Below are 20028 nucleotides of genomic sequence, written 5' to 3'. Positions count from 1 at the left end.
GGAGAAAGTGTTTCATTACTTAAAGCTTTCATTACTGAATCCATAAAACACATTCAGTAATACCTAGAACTATATCAGAAGGTCATGAGAGTAAATAATGTATTGTGTGAAAAGTGGCTGGCCAGAACTGGAGTCTTGGCTCAAGGGGTAGAGTGCCAGCCTTGAATGAAAAAGCAAGGCCCTGAGTTCAAGCCCCACTACCAGCACCAAACACAAAAACAAAAAACAGCCCACTCCTTACACTTTGTTGGGCACTGATAGCTCATGCCTGTAATTCTAGCTACTCAGGATCCCAGTTTGAGTCCAGTCTGGGCAGAAAAGTGCACAAGAGTCTTATGTTCAATTAACCGGTAAAAAGCCAGAAGTAATGACAATTAGCATTGTGAAGGTTAAAATGTGTTGGTGACTTTAGCTAAATATCACTAGGCCACAATAATGTAAATTTTATGTAATTAATCTCAATAAAGAAAAAAAAAGAACAACAACAAAGCCAGAAGTAGGATATAGAGTCTTAGCCTTGAGCAAAAAAAGCCAAATAAGATCACGAGGTCCGGAGTTACACACACACACACACACACACACACACACACACACACACACACACACACACACACACACACACACACACACACACACAAAGTGACTGGCACATCATATGTGCTCATTTAAGCTTTCTAATATTTTTCATTTCATGGCTGATTTGTAGTTGGTATCTTCAGAATGCTGGGAGGAAACAATAAAGCAAGGTGGCTGATCATATGTAAGAAGATGCCAGGACCAACAGACTTTTCTGACTCCTGGGTTCCCCAACGAATTTCAACCTACTGAGAAGACTGGGAAAAGCTTGTTCAAACTCTTACTATCTGGGCAAGGCTGCCCAGCCTTTCTTCTGTGAACAGTTCATTCAGTGAATAAGCTCACTGTGTGCCACACACTAGGACTACAGCTGTGAACCCAAGTTAGCTTGTAGCTCCTCCCTGGTGGGGCTGTGTTAGGTCCCTGGGTGCAGGAGAGATGGAATCACCATCTCCTAGAAGAAAGCAGGTCCAGAAGACTGAGCCTGGAGCTGGAGACTTTTCTGGCACTGAAAGCACTGCTTGGGTTGCTGATGCCTGTGCAGTGAGCCCAATGCTTCCAGCACACTGTGACTTCTCTCCAGAGATGCTCTGCTGCTTTGGTGATGGTGCAGAGAAGCCTGTGTTCATGCCAGAGTTAGGATGCGGCCCTAACTCAACGCTAGACTCATTTGTCAATAGTTTGTTTAGTGCACTTCTCTGCCTAAGCATAGAAATTAGAATCTTAACTTGTATTTTGAGAGTCTGCCGGGGAATCCACTCACCATTCTTCCCCTAGACAGACAACCAATTAAAAGTTCCAGCATTTTCAGGTCATGGAATGCAGCTGAAAGTAAGGTGTGTCTATCCCTGACTTCGCTCAAAGAACTCTGGAATTAGAACATGTGAGCAAACACACAATGTGGGAAGGAGAATCTGAAGCCCAAACTGCACAGCTGAAAACCTGCCCACCTGCAAGCAAGTCTCAGACTCTGTCCAGAATGCATACAATACGTACTTCTAGAAAGATCAAGCTCTTCACTAATTCCCACTAACCCTCTCCACCTTTCTTGAAAAACAAACTTTGGAAATTGGCCTCCAAATCAAAACATGAGGGAAGCAACCTTCGAAGTCATTCCCTTCCCCATGGAGGCCATCGGACTTTTTGGCGTTTCTGGAGCTAAAAACTGGGTTTGATAAACAACTTACTACATGCTTTCTGTGATGCAAATTTAATGTATTCTTGAAGACAAGTGACAACTACACACATCCCCTTCCCATATGGTCCCGTTTCATGTTTCCTGAGTAGACTGATAGGTTAGTGTGTTGGAAAATAATCAGGTTGTTCTGACAGATGGCTGGGAGGATTTGTGGGACCTCTTAGGACCAGAGTCTGGCTCTGCCCTGAGCAGGGAGCTTTAGTATGTGGCCCTGAGGCCTGGCCAAGCTAAGGCCCTCCAGGTGACATGCTTCTCTTAAGCTGCCACAGGAAGCCTTGGCATTGCTCTACAGTGGCATTGTAAAGGCATTATACATAAAATAATCCTGCCTTGGAGTCTCACACCACCTCCTTATCTTTGGATGGTAGTTTTTATCTTTTTTCTTTTGTTATAAGTAAGTAAGAATGGATGAAGGAATTTAGACGTACTGGGGTGAGAAAGTAGGTAAGAGAATTAGGTGAGAGCCAAACCCTGTAGGGTATTTTAGGCCTTGTTTAGGATTGGGGTCTTTCTTTCCTTGATTCAGGAAAGGAACAACTGGTTACATCCTGGTAATACCCATATGATGTAGGAGGAAAACCTGGGTGCTTTATCAGGGTGGATCTGAAAGCATTTGTTTCTGTTATTCCCTGATTGAACCACAGACCTGGTCTCCTCTCATTCAATGAAGCAGGCCTGTCTGTGCATCCCCCAATAAACTCAAAACTGGGCTTCACCAGAGAGAAGATGGCTCCTCAGCCATTGTTAAACATGTTCACTTAATCTGTAGCCCATGAAAGTATCCTTTTACCCCACTGTTCCCACACCTCATAATGACCAGGAAGGAGCAACTGCCATGGGTTAGGGACTTTACCTTCATTTTATCCATGGGGGAGGAAAGGAAGGGGAGGTGTCATGACTATCAGTGGAGGTGTTTTCTATCATCCTTAATTATGGGCTGACTAGGACAGCTGTAAAGTGGTAATGACTATCATTACTAACCTAAACCTGCTTCAAAGGAAGTGCAGAGTGTCTGCCTTACAAGCTCAGCTAGCTAGCTATCCAGCTCTGCCCAGGTATTATCTGTAGAACTGGCTGTGATCAGAGCACCTACCTGTTCAGGATGTTCGGGTGAGGAAGGAAATAGCTCCCATTTGGTATGCACCTTTCATTAGTTTTGTCTGGGATTTGTTTTCTTTCCTGTTGGAATTGATTTGGGTGGCTGATAGTCCCAGCTAATGAAGACAATTAAAATGCCAAACCTAAGACACAAACAAGAATAATTGAGCACCTTGTCTCAAAAAAAGGGGCCTGCTTATGGGCCTGAGGCTAGGGTTATACTGCCACCTTGTGGTTAAGCATGGAGCCTGCTTTTAAGGAAAAGGGCCAGTGGTTTTACTAATGGTGGTGGTCAATTGAATCACTAACATATTAATATTCTGGAATGAATGCATTTTAAAGAATAAAAATAGATTATGGAGCTTTCTGTTCAAAGTAAGTAACCAAATCCATTTCTGTAAGGATCTCCCAAAGAGGTCATGTAACTGCAAGCACTCACCTTTCTCAGAGTCAGAGGACAAGCTCCCAAGGTAACCCAGTTATACAGACCTGGAGGCCAGGGAGAGCTCCACTGTCTCTTTCCAGCAGTTCCACCCAGTTGTCCTAAAGAGTCTCCAACTGTGATTTCACATCAGGGAAGCCAATAATGAAGACTTGTAAAATGGAAAGAATGGTGTATAATTATTATGCTCCATTCTGATTGCATTAATATTACTGTCTTCTGCATCTCTTCTTTGTAGAGCATTCAGGTGCCATGGTACAATAATATTGTCAAGTTATGATAAAAATGAACAGTCCCCCTTTGTCCTGTGTTGAACTCAAAAAAATAATTGTAATTGTGGTCTGAAAACGTGTGTGTGTGTGTGTGTGTGTGTGTGTGTGTGTGTGTGTGTGTGTGTGTGTGTGTGTATGTTGGTACTGGGGCTTGAACTGAGTGTCTCACACTCTGACTAGATATTTTTGCTCAAGGTTGGCACTCTACCACTTCAGCCACATCTCCACTTCCAGCTTTTTGTAGTTTATTACAGACTTTCCTGCCTGGGTGGGCACCATACCACAATTTTCAGATCTCAGCCTCCTGAGTAGATAGGATTACAGGCATGAGCCACCTCACCGTAGCTGGCTAAAAACTGAACTATTTTTAACAATAGAATTTTTTAAAGTTCAAATCCATAATATCCCCCTCCCCCACCCCCCCGGGCTCCACCCTCTTCTCTGCCATGAAGATAAAGCACACGAGCCACACATGTGCACCTACACTGCAGTCCAACTACATTGCAGACAGGGAGATGGCAGAAGACAGTTGGGGCTCCATTGTAGGTGAGCCATTTTAAGAGCCATACAGAGAAGGAAGAGACAGAGAATTTTACAAGCAAATCCAAAGAGAAATAGACAGAGAATAAAATAAGAATCATCCTACCAGGATAGCTGCTTGAAAACTGAAAGTCACCAACAAATCCTTCACACACACACACACACACACACACACACACACACACACACACACACACACACACACACACACACACGCTGCCAGACCCCTGGGATCTGGCAGGCCATAGCTCTGTGGATACTTCTGCCCTGTTGGTCCTGGTATCACCTACCCCCATTGCCAGGGCCTTGCTCCTCCCACACAGGGCCACTGGGAGACATCGGAGGTAGATGTTTTCCAAACATGGCAGCACACTGTATCTCACACAGAAACCAGAACTGGAACATTATTCTCTTCATTGTGAGATTTTTGTCTGGGGTGAGAACTTTCTGGAAAAGTATGTCTTTCAGTAGCTCTTCTGAAAGTTCTAATTGAAGGGGAGTAAGCTGGCAGTTTTGACACAATTTTTCCCAACCTCTGTTCAGTACCTTATAATAATCCCCTTTCATGCATTCTCCCAGCACTGTCCTAATAGACTGACACCCCGCATGCTCCATTCTATTCCATCCGCCTCCTCACGGTGAGGGAAAGAGAGAGGAAAGATGAGAAACATACTGAGAGACGGGCCAGAGATCCCATGGCAGGCTCGCTGGTGAGCTCTGCCTTTGCCTAAGCCACATGGCCAGCTGTTTGCCAAGAACTTCACTCTTCATACGTGGGTCTCGCATGATTAATCTGCTATGTGAACACAGGGAATACATCCATGCAGAGGATCATCTTTTGTCTGTAATCCCTAAAACATTTCATGATTTGGTCCCAGGCATAAAAGCATATTTCACATGTTTCCATGGTTCGCTAAGATTTAAATGCTTTCCTATTTTTAATATTTTGTATTGTAAAGATACTGTACAGAGGGGTTACAGTTACATGAGTAAGGTATATTTTCTATGGAGCATTGTTACCCCCTCCTTTGTTTTTCCCCTACTATCCCTTCCTTCCCCACCTCCCCAGCTCCTCCTGCCTCCCCTTTCCCCCCATCAAGTTGTGAAGTTCACTTTCAACATGGTGTCTTATACGTCTTATTGTTACAATGGGTCTACCTGTATCCTTGTTTCAGCATTTTGTTTTTTTAATGCTTTCTTCAATGTATTTTAATAACTGGTTGTGGTAGCAATTTGTAGAGTCTGAGTGAATGATTCTGTGCATCAACAAATCAGAAGATAAGGCTGTTTTCATTCAGTTATAGCTGCAACCAATAGAAGCACCACATAAACAGAAAAGGCTGGAAGTGGCACTGTGGCTCAAGTGGTAGGGTGCTAGCCTTGAGCTGAAGAGCTGAGGGACCGTGCCCAGGCCCAGAGTTCAGGCCCCATGACCAACAAAAAAAAAAAAAAAAAAAAAAAAGAGTCTTTCTGATTTGTCTGCCAAGGCTGGTTTTGAACAGTATTTCTCAAATCTCAGGCACCTGAGTAGCCTAAGATTACAGGCGTGAGCTGCCAGCGCTTGGCTTAGACAATTTCTTCCCTTTTTTTCCCTTTTTTTTTCCTTTTATTTTTTTGTTGGTCCTGCGACTTGAACTGAGAGCCTGGGTGCTGTCCCTGAGCTGCTTTTGTCTCAAGGCTAGCACTATACCACCTGAGCCACAGCACTACTTCCGGCTTTTTTTTTCTGTTTATGTGGTGCTGAGGAAGCGAACACAGGGCCTCATGCAAGCAAGGCAAGCGCTCTATCACTGAGCCACAGTCCCAGCCCCAATTTATTTTTTTTTAATTTTCAAGTCTTCCTGACATTCTTTTTATCATAAATGTTCTAATTTACATTTCCTTTTTTAAATTTTTATTGTCAAGGTGATATGGGTTACAGTACATACATAGGTGATGAGTATATTTCTTGCCGAACTTGTTACCCCCTCCCTCATTTAAGAGAGAACATTCTAAACTGAACATTCTCATTTATTAGCATCATAGCTAGAGCAGAGAGCAGTAGCCCCAGCCCCAGCAAGAGCTTCCTGTAGGAAATAAGAGCCTGAGTTGGACACGTCTTTCCTGACTGAGCTCTTGTGATTCTTGAGGCAAGTGATTTCTCTGCTGGGTTCAGTCTCCACATCAGTAAAACAGAGTCAGGCAGTACCTGCCACACCATGGCAAATAATTAAATAGGGAAAGCATTTAGAGTTCCTGGCACATACAGGTACTAAAATATCCTAAGTGGTTGTTTATAAATAGCTCTTATTTATTGCTGAGGGTGTATTCGTAGCACATCTTTCCAGCCATTCATTTTAAAATGCATTTATTCAGTACTCACAGGAAACAGCTCAATGAAAACCAGACCTGAAAACAAAATCTCATGGCTAACTGTAGGCAGGTGGATAAAGGAGCTTTCCACTCCATTGTGTTGACTTTAAACTTCCTAAGAGGAAAATGGGCTTGGAGAGCTGAGGGGATCAAAGATGACAGTAAGGAACCGATGATACATTGCATGTTTGCAGAAGTGATAGAAAAATGTTTTATACTATTTTGGTATTTTTTAAATGAACCTATACGAACATGTATTTATTTGCCTCCGAGTACTTGGGATCCTTATTTGAAGACATTCAGAATCCATACCCTCGCTAGGCATAACAGTTCACCATATGAGTCAAGCCAAACAGCAAACATGTTCATGAGACCCTCACCTCAAGGAATAGCCGAGTATACTCGCATACCCTTGTCATCCCAGTTATTTAGGAAGCTGAGATAGGGAAGATCATGGTTCTAGGCAAGCCTGCAGGGAAAAAAAAAAGTGACAAGACCATATCTCAACAGAAAAGGCTGGGTATGGTGTCACATGCCTGCCATCCTAGCTACAGCCAGAAGTATGAGGATTGCATACTTGGGGATGGCTTGGGGAATAAAGTGAGACCCTATCTCAAAAATAACCAGAACACAAAGGTCTGGCAAAGTAGCTCAAGAAGTAGAGCTCCTGCCTAGCAAACAGGAAGCCCTCAGTTTTAACTCCAGTACCATCAAATAAAATAAGTAATTTATCCTCCAACACAGCAAAATGATAAGATATGCATTGTTTCAAACACGATGCTAGGCACTGGTGTTTCCCACTTGACATGTTTACACCTGGCCATGGAGGGAAACCAGCTACAGAGGAGACTGGCCCAAAGCCAGGTGCTGGATCGCATCTGCTTCCTGCACACACCTCCCTGACTTTGTTCTGAGTCCTTATGTCCCCCGGGAATCTAATTACAGGTTGAGCATTTCTTATCCAAAATGCATGAAGACAGAAGTAAGCTTAGGGGTTGGAATTTTGTCAGATTTTGGAAGCCTTGCAGACCCATAAGGAGGTATCTTTGAGAATTCTTAATGACTTTTTTTTTTTGCTTTGTTTTTGGCCACTGGACAGAAGCATTCAATGGGACTAATGTCCTAATCACACACATACGGGGACTACTGGTAGGGGGCAGCCCAAGAGGATGTCTCCTGACTGGCTGAGAAGTGAGTTGACCAGCCTTGGGCATGCATTGTGACTACAGCCTGTCACATGATGTTAGGTGTGGACATTTCGACTTGTGGCATCATGCCAGTGCTCACAAAGTTTAGATTTAGGGGCAATTCAGATTTTAGGTTTTCAGATTAGGGATACTCACTTAACTTCTTCCAGGTTCTGGCACCTTGGAAGTAATTTGCAATGTTCTTCTTTCTTTCCAGGACGACTCAGCCCTCTGCCCCCATGTGGCCACCTTTGAAGGACTGACTTCCTCCAGCAGTGGTGCCATTTCCTGCTGTCATCATGGGACCTGCGGAGAGTATGCTGAGCAGTGGGCAAGTGCAGACCATCCTGTGGGCAAGTTTGGCAGCTGTCGCCATGTTCTTCCTCATCGCCTTCCTCATCTTCCTGTGCTCAAGTTGTGACAGGTGAGAGACCATCTGTTATAGCCGGAACCCTACTGCACAGATATTTTCAGACTCCTAAATTCAGATTATGTCTCTCTGTTGCAAAAGGTCTCAAGACATTCTTCACTAAGCAAATATGGATTTCTGTTAATTTTGCTGAGAAAGAATACAAAACGCCCTTCCTATATTTTCAACTCAAAATGGATTTTTTTTTTATAGTGCTAGGGTTTACACTTGCTGGGAAAGTGCCCTACCACTGAGCCATGCTGCCAGACATGTTTTGTGCTGATTCTTTCTGAGATAGGGTCTCCTTCCTGTCCAAACATGCCTAGACCATGATCCTCCTATTTTTCGCCTCCCACCATAATTGTGATGGAAGATACATGCTACCACACTCAGTTTCTTTCAGTTGAGATAGGAGTCCCATGGATTATTCTCCCAAAGCTGACCTGGAACCAGGATCTTCTCAGTCTCAGCTTCCCAAGTAGCTAGGTATACAAGCAGGAGCCACTGGTGGTCAGGATGAAATTATTCCTGCTCTTCTCAGCATATCCTTGTCAAAACTTACATAGTCTTTTTCCAGCTGTGAACACTTTGAAATCTTAAGTGCTATCTGCACCTGTTTACCACCACTTGGAAGTTACTGAGGATTTCTGTTGTTACATGGCTTTAGAGGGAACATTCCATATCTAAAATGTGTGACTTGTAATCCTGGCTATTAAGGAGGCTGAGATCTGAGAATGACAGTTCAAAACCAGCCTGGGCCGGAAAGACCATGAGACTCTTCCTTCAATTAATCACTAAAGATCTGGAACAGAACTATAGAACAAGTGGTTGAGCACTAGCCTGGAGCACAAATGCTCAGCCCCAGGACTGACAGGAAAATTAAAATAAAATGTGTGATTTAAAACTGGAGTTTCAGATTACTTTTCCTAGAAGAGAACAGTGTTATGAGAGCAATGTAAAATGATCATCGGTGCCTTTTTTATTTCTTTTGGAATTATACTACCTCTCTCCCCTGTCTCATGCAAAATGTCATACACCACCTCCCTTAAAAAAAAAAAAAAGACATCTTTATTCAGAAAGAAAGAAATTCAGGGTTACCGGGAGTGATTTCTTATAACAGTTGTGATTTCAGTCACAGTTGTGTTACATGCAGCCTTCTGGCATGAGCCATGTGGTTTCATGCTAATGTAGACCCGCCTCTATCTAGCTGTCATCTCATCTTCAGAAGTTGACAAGTGTCATTTAAAATCTGCCATGGCTTTCCATCCTAAAAATCTGTCAAGAGAAGAACTCCCGACTCTCTAACCCCAAGTAGCCCCTAATTTCTGCCTAGCATGTAGCCAGGCTTCCATGGCTGGGCAAGTCCATGAGGAGAAGGAAACAGGTCAGTACTGGGCTGGCCCACCTTGCTGCCATTACTTATAGTCCCACTAGGTGTCACTGTTGTCTCATACACAGATAGAATATATTGGTCTACACCCAAAGGCCTTGTGGATTGTCCTGACTAAAAACACTTTCTATTTTTACTTGACTTTTCCATAAACTAGAAGTATATCTGACTCATCCTAAGAGCATGTACTCTTTCTGATGTGCCAAAATTTATATTTTTCTTTGTTCCATTACAGTGTGTGACTTCTAAGTGAGGAGATGAAATAATTGTTTGGATTTCCCCAAAAAACGATAGAAGTCTTTCTAGAATTCTAGGTATAAACAGCTTCTACTCAAGACCCAGCCTTGGTCCTCTCATGTTCACCCCTTGGAGAAGGGTGCTCACCAACAGGGAACAGTCCTTTGTCAGATTTAACTTCTTCAGACCCTAGACACCTAAGAAGCTCTACTGACTGTCCAGTCTTTTCTCTTATGTTTCTTAAAACAACAGAGATCTAAAGTTTAGCAAGAGTTAGGATAGAATAGTGTGGGTTTGATTCTAAAGGACACAGTTGACATTTAAATCAATCTCTTATTTTCCATTTCAGAGAAAAGAAGCCAAGGATTCATAGTGGAGACGATGAGAATCTGATGAATGTGGTAAGTCTGTGTCAACCTGTCTGTCTGTCTGTCTAACTTCTGTCTGTATGCTTTAAAAGCCACCCATCCAGACAAGTCACCACTAATGATCTGACTGAAACGGGAAGAAGAGAATGTGACCTTCTGTCTATCAGTGTCACCCTGGCTTGCAGACTATGGAGTTGGCCAGGTCAGCTGAGGTCTTCTGAAATGGGGTTGCTTGTGCTACTGGCCCCCACCCACCACAGAGATGCTTCTATTTTGCCTGCCCTATGTGAATCTGAGAGGACACACAGGCAGATTCAATAGCAGTTGTACTCTCTCAGTTCTGGAGGGCAAAAACCTAAAAATCAAGGTGTTGGTTCTCTCTGAGGCTGAACTGGCTCCAGGTCTTCCTACATTCGGATGGTTTGCTAGTGTCCTTTGACCTTCTTTCTCTATGGATGCGTTAGTCCAGTCTCTGCCTCTGCCCTTCCGTGCCTTTCTTCCTTTCAGAGTCTAACTTTCCCCTTTGTAAACAAACTTTTCCCTTTGTTTATAAAGATACCAGACATACTGGACTGCCCCATCCTAGTGTGACCTCATCTTCACTAGTGTCATTTAGAGTGATCCTGTTTTCAAGGAAGGTGACACTCTGAGGTTCTAGGAGTCAGAACTTGGGCATGAACAAGAGATGACACACTTCCATCTAGAGCAGCTCACCAGACCCAGGACCCATAATGCCTTAGGTATTGCTGCATTTCCTCAGCCTTAACATCGTTCAGGGTCCTTATGGGCCCAGGACCCTAAGGAATCCCTGGTAAGGAGCAGCTGTCGACTCCTGTTCTGCCTTGTCCTTTGACTCAGTGTCATGCCCTTAAATGGCCAAGCACGCCCAGCAGCTGGAACAAGGCTCTGTGCTCAAACTCCTACCTAAGCTCCAGGACAGTGTGAAAACTAAAGATATTTCCTAGGTAGAACATCATTTCTCAAGGTCAAGCATAGACTGGTTAAGACACTAGGGTAAATGAATCCAACTGTGTTCCAAGAGATCCAGCTAGCTGACGTGTTCAGAGTTCACACACAAGCTAGCTCCAGAATTTTTAAGAGTCTTGATAAAAATTAAGGGGGAAAAAACATACACTCATTCGATCTGGCTGCAATCTTGGGTCCATTAGGCATTTAAAGAACTGCATTGAGAACAGTACAGTTCTGCCTATATCCTTAGTGATAACTTCACTTGGCACATTGTTCCAGGCAGTGTCTATACCTTGTAGCCCTTCAGGAAACAAACTGGCAATGCCACCCTTCCCTCTTAGTGTCCTGTGAGTGTTTGGGAGTCTAGGAGAAGTTTGCAATCTATTTTATTTTATCATTTTTTTCATGAACCCTGGTGATTCTGAAAGAGTCTCAGACATCAATGGCATGATCTGATCTTTACAGGTTTTGAGTCTGTTCCTTCAAATGGCAGTGAGTGACACTTGGCCACATTTGTCACACCTATTATTCAGTTTTGACTTGTACTGGAACTTCTGGTCCTCTCCCTGGCTTGAGCAGGAATTGGTGGGTTCTTATTTGTTAATGACCAGGTGGGGTGTTGGCTCGTTCCTCTGAGGTTTTAGGGGTTCACTGTCCAATTGGGAAGGGTTGTGTGAGCCCTTAAGTATAGTTACTATTCTTTACTGTACTTCTTATCTTCTTAGAACTGTGGATTGTTTGTTTTTTGCAGCCATCAGACAAGGAGATGTTCAGCCGTTCGGCAACCAGCCTGGTAACAGACCCCCTTGCAAGCAGTGAACAGAATGGAGTGCTCACCAATGGTGACAGTAAGTTCTGCAAAAATACCGCTTCCCACCTGACCTCGCCACATACGAAAGTACTCTTTTTAAAAATGTAATTCAGAAATTGGAAAGTGTGTCCTTGCCCCCTCTCTTTAATGTCTAGTTTTAGCTCATAATGTCATGTACATACATATCTAGTAATTGGCTCCTGCATTCCAGTCATTGCTTTAAGGTATATATGTGTGTTAAGTCACTCGCCCTAACCCTGAAAGATTGGCATTACCCATGGTAATATCTTTACCACCCACCTCTTCATCCATCTTCACATTTCTCTCTGACTCTCTCACTCCCTCTTTCACTTATAAGAAATTTCCTTCATCCCATTTGAAGATCCAACATTCTCTCTCCTCACAGTCAGCTTATCCTTGATCTACCTGTAACCTCCCCTTTTCTTGTAATGTAAGGATGAATGCAGCCTCTGGTGGCAGCAATGGGTGGGGTTAACCTCTCTGCCAGTCACAGAGAGGGGAATAATTTCACCAAGAATTCGCAGTCATTGAGCTCCAGGATCTAGAAGTTAGGTTTAGAGAGGATTTTTTTGTTTGCTTGCTTTTTTTGTTTTGCTGGGCCTGGGACTTAAATTCAAGGCCTAGGTGCTGTCCCTGAGCTTTTGTACTCAAGGCTAGCACTCTACCACTTCAGCCACACCTTCACTTCCTTTACTTTCTCTTTTGGTAGTTTTTATTCGAAATAAGAGTCTCATGGACTTTCCTGCCCAGGCTGGCTTCAGACCACAGTGCTCAGATCTCAGCCTCTGAGTAGCTAAGAATTAGCATGAGCCACTAGCTTCCCACTCAGGATCTAGAATTTGAACTAGGTAGTCAGTGTCTTGGGCACATGCTCAGAGCATTCTACATTACAGCCTCTTCACACACACTTTGCTCTCACTCACAGGAGCGGCAATTACATTTGCTTCATGGTTTACAGCTTATGATACACTTTCACCTGAGTGAAAACAGAGTGTGTGGACAGGAAGGAATCACTTAGCAATGAAAGTGGAAGCACCCTTTGCTCTCTGCCTGGTATCCCTCCCTCCCCCTCATACATGCACAGTCACTTGGCAATGAGCTATAGACAAACCCCAGTGCCTAGAAGGGTGGAAAGGTTTGGGACCCCCACAGCGCCCTCCATTGTCTCCTCAGCCCTCCATCCTCTCCTCCTGTGTTCAGTCATTTATGGTTTCCTTAGCTGGGCCTGCTAGGCTCTGCCTCGTTTACCCTCTGGGAGTTCCTTTTCTTCCCTCCCCCACCCCCAGTGTTTCCCCCTTTACTGGTAAGAAAAGTGGTCAGAATTCATCCCTAAGTCCTCTAACACCAGCCCTGATTTTCTGATCCCTGAGACACAATCAGAACCCCAGGGCAGAAGGCCTTCTCCAGGATGAGGAATGTTAACTGATTCAGAGAGTTGATGTACCCGATATCATTTTCCCATGTGCCCTACTATTTCCAGCCCCCACCCCAAATATGAGGGACAGTAATATAAAAACATGATCACCTCTTTACATACCATAATGGCAGGTTTCTGTTCCAATTGCTGAGGCTTCTCCACCAGCCTCAGGCCATTCTTGACACACCGTAGTCACTCTTTGACAACCATTGACAAGAGGACACTGCTGGCTTCACTTGGCATTATTTCTGTGGTGGTCTGAGAGTTTAACATTTGTCTTTATTTGTTTATATTTGGTAGTTCTGCGGATTGAACTCAAGGCCTTAATCTTAGTAGGCAAGCATTCTGCTACTTGGGCCACACATCCCCGTCCTTTAGCTTTCCTTTGGTTTTTCAGATAGGGTCTCATACTTTTGCCCATGCCTCAAATTATGACCCTCTTAATCTCTGCCTCCTGAATAGCTGGAATTTCAAATCTGTTTTCCTGGCTTATTTTTGTCTTTTTTGATGTTGTTGTTTTGGTTTGTTTGTTTGGCACTGAAACTTGACCTCAGCTCTTTTATTGATGGCTAGTGCCCTGCCATTTGAGACACACCTCCGCTTCAGACTTTTTGATGGCTACTAGGAGATAAGAATCTCAGACTTTCCTGCCCAGGCTGGCTTCAAACAGTGATCCTCAGATCTCTGCCTCCTTAGTAGCTAGGACTATAGGTATGTCTTATCAGCACCCAACTCTTGCCTTGGTTTTGCTGGCCTCAAACCATTCTCCATCTCCTGAGTAGAAGAATTTCACATTTGGACATAGTAATTTGAGGTAGAAATGTAGAAGGCAAGGATGGAATGGAAGAAAAAAAAAATTTTTAAAGCAGAGTTTTGCGATACTTGCTTAACTATGCATTTTTACCCTGTTGCTTCCTTTATGTCTACCAAACAAAGTAAACTGAGGACAGATGGCTGCCAGCTATTCTTTCCCAGTAGGCCATCACAAACACACATCCTTTTTTGGTGTCCAGCCTCCTACAATTTGGACTCATCAGTTATCGCCTGCATCCTCTCTCACAAGACATGGCTTACCTCAGGCTTACTAAAAGTAATAAAAAAAAAAATGGCAAGCCAAATTATAGCCAGATCATTTATTACATTTTGTACTGAGAGAGATGCGAAAGGCAGTTTTTATTTAAGTGCTGATCAAGGCCTGGCACCAATGGCTCAGATCTGAAATCCTGGTTATTCAGGAGACTTGACATCTGAAAGATCATGGTTTGAAGCCTACCTGAAGAAGAAAAGCCCAAAAGATTCCATCTCAAAAGTAGCAAAAAGCTGAGCTAAAGATGTGTTTCAAGTGGAAGAGCACCAACCAATCAAGAAAGCCCTGAGTCCAACCCCAGAACCAGAAAAATAAATGAGAATACCAAATGACTTCAAAATGTGTACCATCTGTAGCCAAATGTCATCTTTTCAAAAGCAAGCATCTGGGTGATGTAACCTAATGTTACGTTATCTGATTGTCTGTGTTCCTTGTTGAAGGAATCATCTTCTACTCTTTCAGTTCTTTCAGAGGACAGTACCCTGACCTGCATGCAGCATTACGAGGAAGTCCAGACCTCGGCTTCAGATCTGCTGGACTCACAGGACAGCACCGGAAAGCCAAAATGTCATCAGAGCCGGGAGCTGCCCAGCCTCCCCCCAGAGAGCACAGTGGACACCATGCTCACCACGAGGAACGTGGACGGGGAGCAGGGCCCGGGTGTGGAAGGGCCTTATGAGGTACTCAAGGACAGTTCATCTCAGGAAAACATAGTGGAAGACTGCTTGTATGAGACTGTGAAGGAGATTAAAGAGGTGACCACTGCTGCGCACCTGGACAAAGGCCACAGCAAGTCCAAGTCTATTTCTGCCTTGAAAGATCTTCCAGGACCTCCAACTGAAGGCAAAGCAGACTTTGCAGAGTATGCCTCAGTAGACAGGAACAAGAAGTGCCGCCAGAGTGCCAATGCCGAGAGCATCCTTGGAACTTCCTGTGACCCTGAGGAGGAGGCGCCACCCCCTGTTCCCGTGAAACTCTTGGATGAGAATGAAAACCTGCAGGAGAAGGAAGAGGGAGGGGTAGAAGATCAAGCTGCACAGGGAGCCAGCGAAACCAACAAGGTGGGCTGTGCACTTCCGGTTCCAGAGCTTTCGTCCTGCCAAGGAGTTTGTTGAATGATGAAAGCTGTTTTAGCATAAGCTGTATTTGGCTCTTTCCCTCTCCAAGGAATAGAATACTGAAAACTCGTGTTTATAAAATATTTCTCTCTCTTCACCTTACTTGGATAGTTTCCAGTTCCTACATCATGTCTAATTAGGCCCAGCTACTATTTTTACACACTTTGAAGGCTACAAATTATAGAAAGAGACTAGACTCTTGGCCACAGATTTTACCTTTTTTACTTATTGCTTTTGCAAGCACTGTTGTGGCCTTGACCTTTCCAGGATCCCAGAAATCAAATCATAGTGATGTGTACAGAGACAGCCGACACTCATCTGCCTCTGATATTACAGCCAATTGTGTATGTTTTCATATAAACCAATGAAGAGCTTTGTATTCTAAACAATAACATACAACTCTTAAAATTTAGACATTCGGCAAAGCTCTAAAATGTAACTACAGTCCACAGCTTTCTGTGAATGTATGTGTATAACTGAATATCCCAGCCACAATAAACTTTGCATCTCTAGTTGTAAAAGCTTCCTTGGAACTTAGCTAAGCCAAGTCTGCTACAAGCAACTAGTACCTAGTTTTTGTTCTTCACATACACACATATGCACACACACACACATGAAATCCCCCTCGGGTTCAGATTTTGGTAGGAAGAACAGCATTGGTTGGCCAGTTGTAGCCCTACAACAGTTTTGGGATTCAAAGTGAGGACAGTTGTGGTTGTGTTGATTCCACTAAGGAAGTCTGTTCTGTGACTGCATTCAGCTTCTCCTATCACCCAGATATCAGCTGTTGAGAGAACCAATGGAAGGGCTATAACCTTAATCATAAAGTGAAAAATGCAATCTGATGTTTTTCCCTTCACATATCGAAAGATAATAAAATCTATTTAAGTTTCTGCTGCCTAACCCAGTGAAGGCATTTTTACCAACAGGCAGGGAAGGTAAAAGGGTCACTTGTCTAACCCTTGCCAATAAGCCATTTTTCAGATTTCATCTTGAAAATGGAAAATATCCATCTAGGAACCAGATGATCTATTTACAGTGTGAGAAGAATGAATAATCCATCCTCTTCCATACAAACAACTCTAGTTTTAACTAACAAGAATTTGAAAAGTTAAACATCCATTTATTCATCAAAAAGATTTTAATGAGTACCTACTATGTGCCCTATAGTCATCTAGGAACTAAAAATATATGAATAAACAAAATTCTCTGTCTCTGGGGAGCTTACATTTTAGTGGGAAGTCATCTACATAAAGTGTAAACTTCCTAAAGAAAGTTTAAAGAAAAAGGGCTGGGGGGTGTGGCTCAAGTGATAAGAACCTGCCTTTGTAAGCTCAAAGCTTTGATTTAAATCCTCAGTACTAACCCAAAAAAGGAAGGAAGGAAGGAAGAAGAAAGAAAGAAAGAAAGAAAGAAAGAAAGAAAGAAAGAAAGAAAGAAAGAAAGAAAGAAAGAAAGAAAGAAAGGAAGGAAGGAAGGAAGGAAGGAAGAAAAAAGAAAGGAAGAAAGAAAGAAATTCTTCCTTATTTTGTGTTCCATAAAAATCACTTGAAAGTGTTTTGGCCTCTGTGTGTGGCCTCTGTGTGTGTGTGTGTGTGTGTGTGTGTGTGTGTGTGTGTGTTTTAAGGCTTTAACTCAACCTGAGTACCATCCCTTAACTTTTTTGTGCTCAAGTCTGGTGCTCTACACCTTCAACCACAGGTCCAGTGCCCGATTTTTGGTAGTTAACTGGAGGTAAGAATTCTCTTGGACTTTTCCAGCCCAGTCTATCTTCAAATCATAATCCTCAGTTCTCAACTTCCTAGTTAGGATTACAAATTACAAATTGAAACCATTTTTATAGACTGCTATAGGGAGACATGTAAAAGATAGTTTGGATTTTTGGCATCAAATGACTTTACTTTGTATGTTTGATTGATAGAGATACAGCTCCTTGTCATACAAATCCCGGGAAGAAGACCCTACTCTCACCGAAGAAGAGGTAAGTATTGTTGCTTTCTAAATAACTAGAAGCTCGTGATGTAGAAAGTAGAAAGTCTCCCTTGGAATAAATGCACTGCAATGGTTCCTTTGGTCTAAAAGAGCTGCAATGCTCATTTCAGCCCAAGTTTTTGAAGATTTGGAACCTTGGCACTCACTATATATGGAAAGGGTAACTGGCAGACAATAAGCCAAAGCTGACAGGATGAACTGGTCAGCAAAGTGCAAGACACTGGCTAAGAAGGAAAGATGCAGCATACTTAGTAAGGAGAGATAAGGAGGACATGGGAATTTTCAGTACAGGAATGTTAGAAGTCAACAGTGAGCTGGAAAATTCCAAACACTGAGACAAGTGGGTGTAGGGAATTTGATCCTGCCTGGGAAATGAAGGAAGAAGGTTTTATGGGGACTTTGAGGTGCAGAGAGCAGACATCTTTAGGAGGTATAATTTCAGGCTGGGGCTATGGTCAGACATTATAGCCAACAAAAACAGTTTTGTATTCTCAAGAACCAGAGCTAAAAATTCACTAGACTATTAAGAAAGATTAAAAGTTACACACACATACACACAAAACACACACACACACACACACACATCAACAAGACAAGGTACCTCACGTGTGGCACCAGGCATGCATAAAGCCCAGGGTTCAATTCCTCAGCACCAAATAAACAGAAAAAGCCACAAGTGGCGCTGTGGCTCAAGTGGTAGAATGCTAACCTTGAGCAAAAGAAGCTCAGGGACAGTGCCAGGCCCTGAGTTCAAGCCCCAGGACTGAAAAAATAGAAAAGAAAAGAAGAAACAAAACAAACAAAAAATTTTATGGAAGCTTTATATGGGCTTTCTGTTGTCTGAGCTGGGCTCAGACAAACTGAATACCTTAAATGATCTAGAATCATATCACTAGAATATGCTAGCATTCCCAGCATAGTAAACTCCATACCTGTGTAAGACCAGTGTGCATCTTTAGCTTCATTAGTGAATTGTTAAAATATGAAGATAATCTTTTGCATTAAAATTTAAGGAACATTTTGCTTCTCCTAGGTGACTTGCCTAACCCCACACATGCTGGGAATGGACTTGCCATGAATCCCTTCTTGCTTCACATTGCTAGAGGTCATTTTTTGTTACTCCTCTCCCTCACTGTCCCAGCTGTTGTCCTTAGCCAAGTCTCTTTAAATGTATCTCTAACTGTGTCACAAACACCTAAGTTCACTGGGCCACACCTCACTGGAGCACACAATCTCCTCCTGGGTCCCTGGGCAGCTCCTTCAAAGCAGCTTTCTACAGCCAGAGGCACTCTGTTTGGGATTTTAACAAAGGGAAGGATATAAAGGAAACCTGGGAAATAATCCTTTAAGTCAACTCTAAGTTCAAGTGTATTTGAATATGACTGAAAATAATGCCCCATGATACTGATTAAAAAAATTGGAGACGGGGACCGGTGGCTCACACCTGTAATCCTAGCTACTCAGGAGACTGAGATCTTGAGGATCTCAGTTCAAAGCCAGCCCGGGCAAGAAAGTCCGTGAGCCTCTTATCTCCAATAAACCACTAGAAAACCAGAAGTGGCGCTGTAGCTCAAGCAGTAGAGCGCTCGCCTTGAGCTGAAGAGCTGAGGGACAGTGCCCAAGCCCAGAGTTCAAGCCCCATGACCGACCAAAAAAAAAAAAATTGGAATATAAAGAAAGAACTGCAATTCTCAACCATTCATGTTAGGAAGATTTAGAGAGAAAAAAGAAGTCTAGAAGTCATTTGTTTCTGTATTATTACAGTGTCAGATACCCCAGACTAAAACAGAGGTCTGTGCTTTAAATATGATTGTTCTGACTTGCAAGAATGATGAAGAAAAGCTTAAAAAGTAAGAAATGGCAACAAGGCAAAGAGTAATTTGTGAAAGTATCATAACAATATACAGAATGACAGATAATGTTCAGATGAAAAAAAATTAAAGAGAAAAACAGAAAAGCAGGAATCTTGAAGAGAAATCTGTCTGCAAACTAGAAACAGTCACAGAAAATATTCTGAAGTGTTATTAGAAGGGTTGAAGAACTTTTAGTTTAAAAAGAGAGAGAGGAATGTCCAATGATGTCCTCTGATGCTGGGTTCATTCCAAGAGTCAATTTTATATTACTAATTAATGCAAATTAAATTGCATATAAATTTCCAAATCTGAAATTGTAAGCAGTAGGAACTTTAAAGATTAACAATAACATTATTGGTAAGAAATAAGGGGAAGGAACTTGAGAAACTGGGCATGGAAGAGCCACCTCGCTTTCCCATATCTAAGTACAGGTGACTCTGTCACCTTGACCTCACCATTGAAGGGGAAGCATACACTGGCAGGCCACTTCCCCTGGTCACTGTCATATATGGTTTATTCCTTTATAACAGGTCTTTACTTTTTACCTTTTTGGTAATAAATTGCATCATTTCATACCTTACTATGAAAAACAGAGCATTTTCTTTTATTCTTTCTAAATTCATAAAATGATCATTCTTAGGTTGAGAGCAAATCTTCCATTGGGACCTGTAAGGTGAGAATGTAAACTTAT

The 20028-nt window shown here is 42.7% G+C and overlaps 1 protein-coding gene across 2 annotated transcripts in view; it reads left to right on the top strand.

The window, feature by feature from the left end:
- The window catches only part of Pag1 (phosphoprotein membrane anchor with glycosphingolipid microdomains 1), a 147091-nt gene that overhangs the window by 116068 nt on the left and 10995 nt on the right, over positions 1–20028 (top strand). For both annotated transcript variants that reach the window (XM_069990976.1, XM_069990977.1), the window contains 5 exons: positions 7883–8089; positions 10051–10102; positions 11790–11886; positions 14837–15435; positions 17414–17473. In XM_069990976.1, the coding sequence (XP_069847077.1) occupies positions 7965–8089; positions 10051–10102; positions 11790–11886; positions 14837–15435; positions 17414–17473 (933 nt within the window). In that variant the 5' untranslated portion in view covers positions 7883–7964. The remainder of the gene's footprint in view (positions 1–7882; positions 8090–10050; positions 10103–11789; positions 11887–14836; positions 15436–17413; positions 17474–20028) is intronic.

The sequence above is a fragment of the Dipodomys merriami genome, unplaced genomic scaffold (assembly GCF_024711535.1).
Source record: "Dipodomys merriami isolate MVZ:Mamm:240054 unplaced genomic scaffold, mDipMer1.0.p SCAF_4, whole genome shotgun sequence".
NCBI lineage: Eukaryota > Metazoa > Chordata > Mammalia > Rodentia > Heteromyidae > Dipodomys > Dipodomys merriami.
This window is presented reverse-complemented; position numbering and strand designations above follow the sequence as displayed.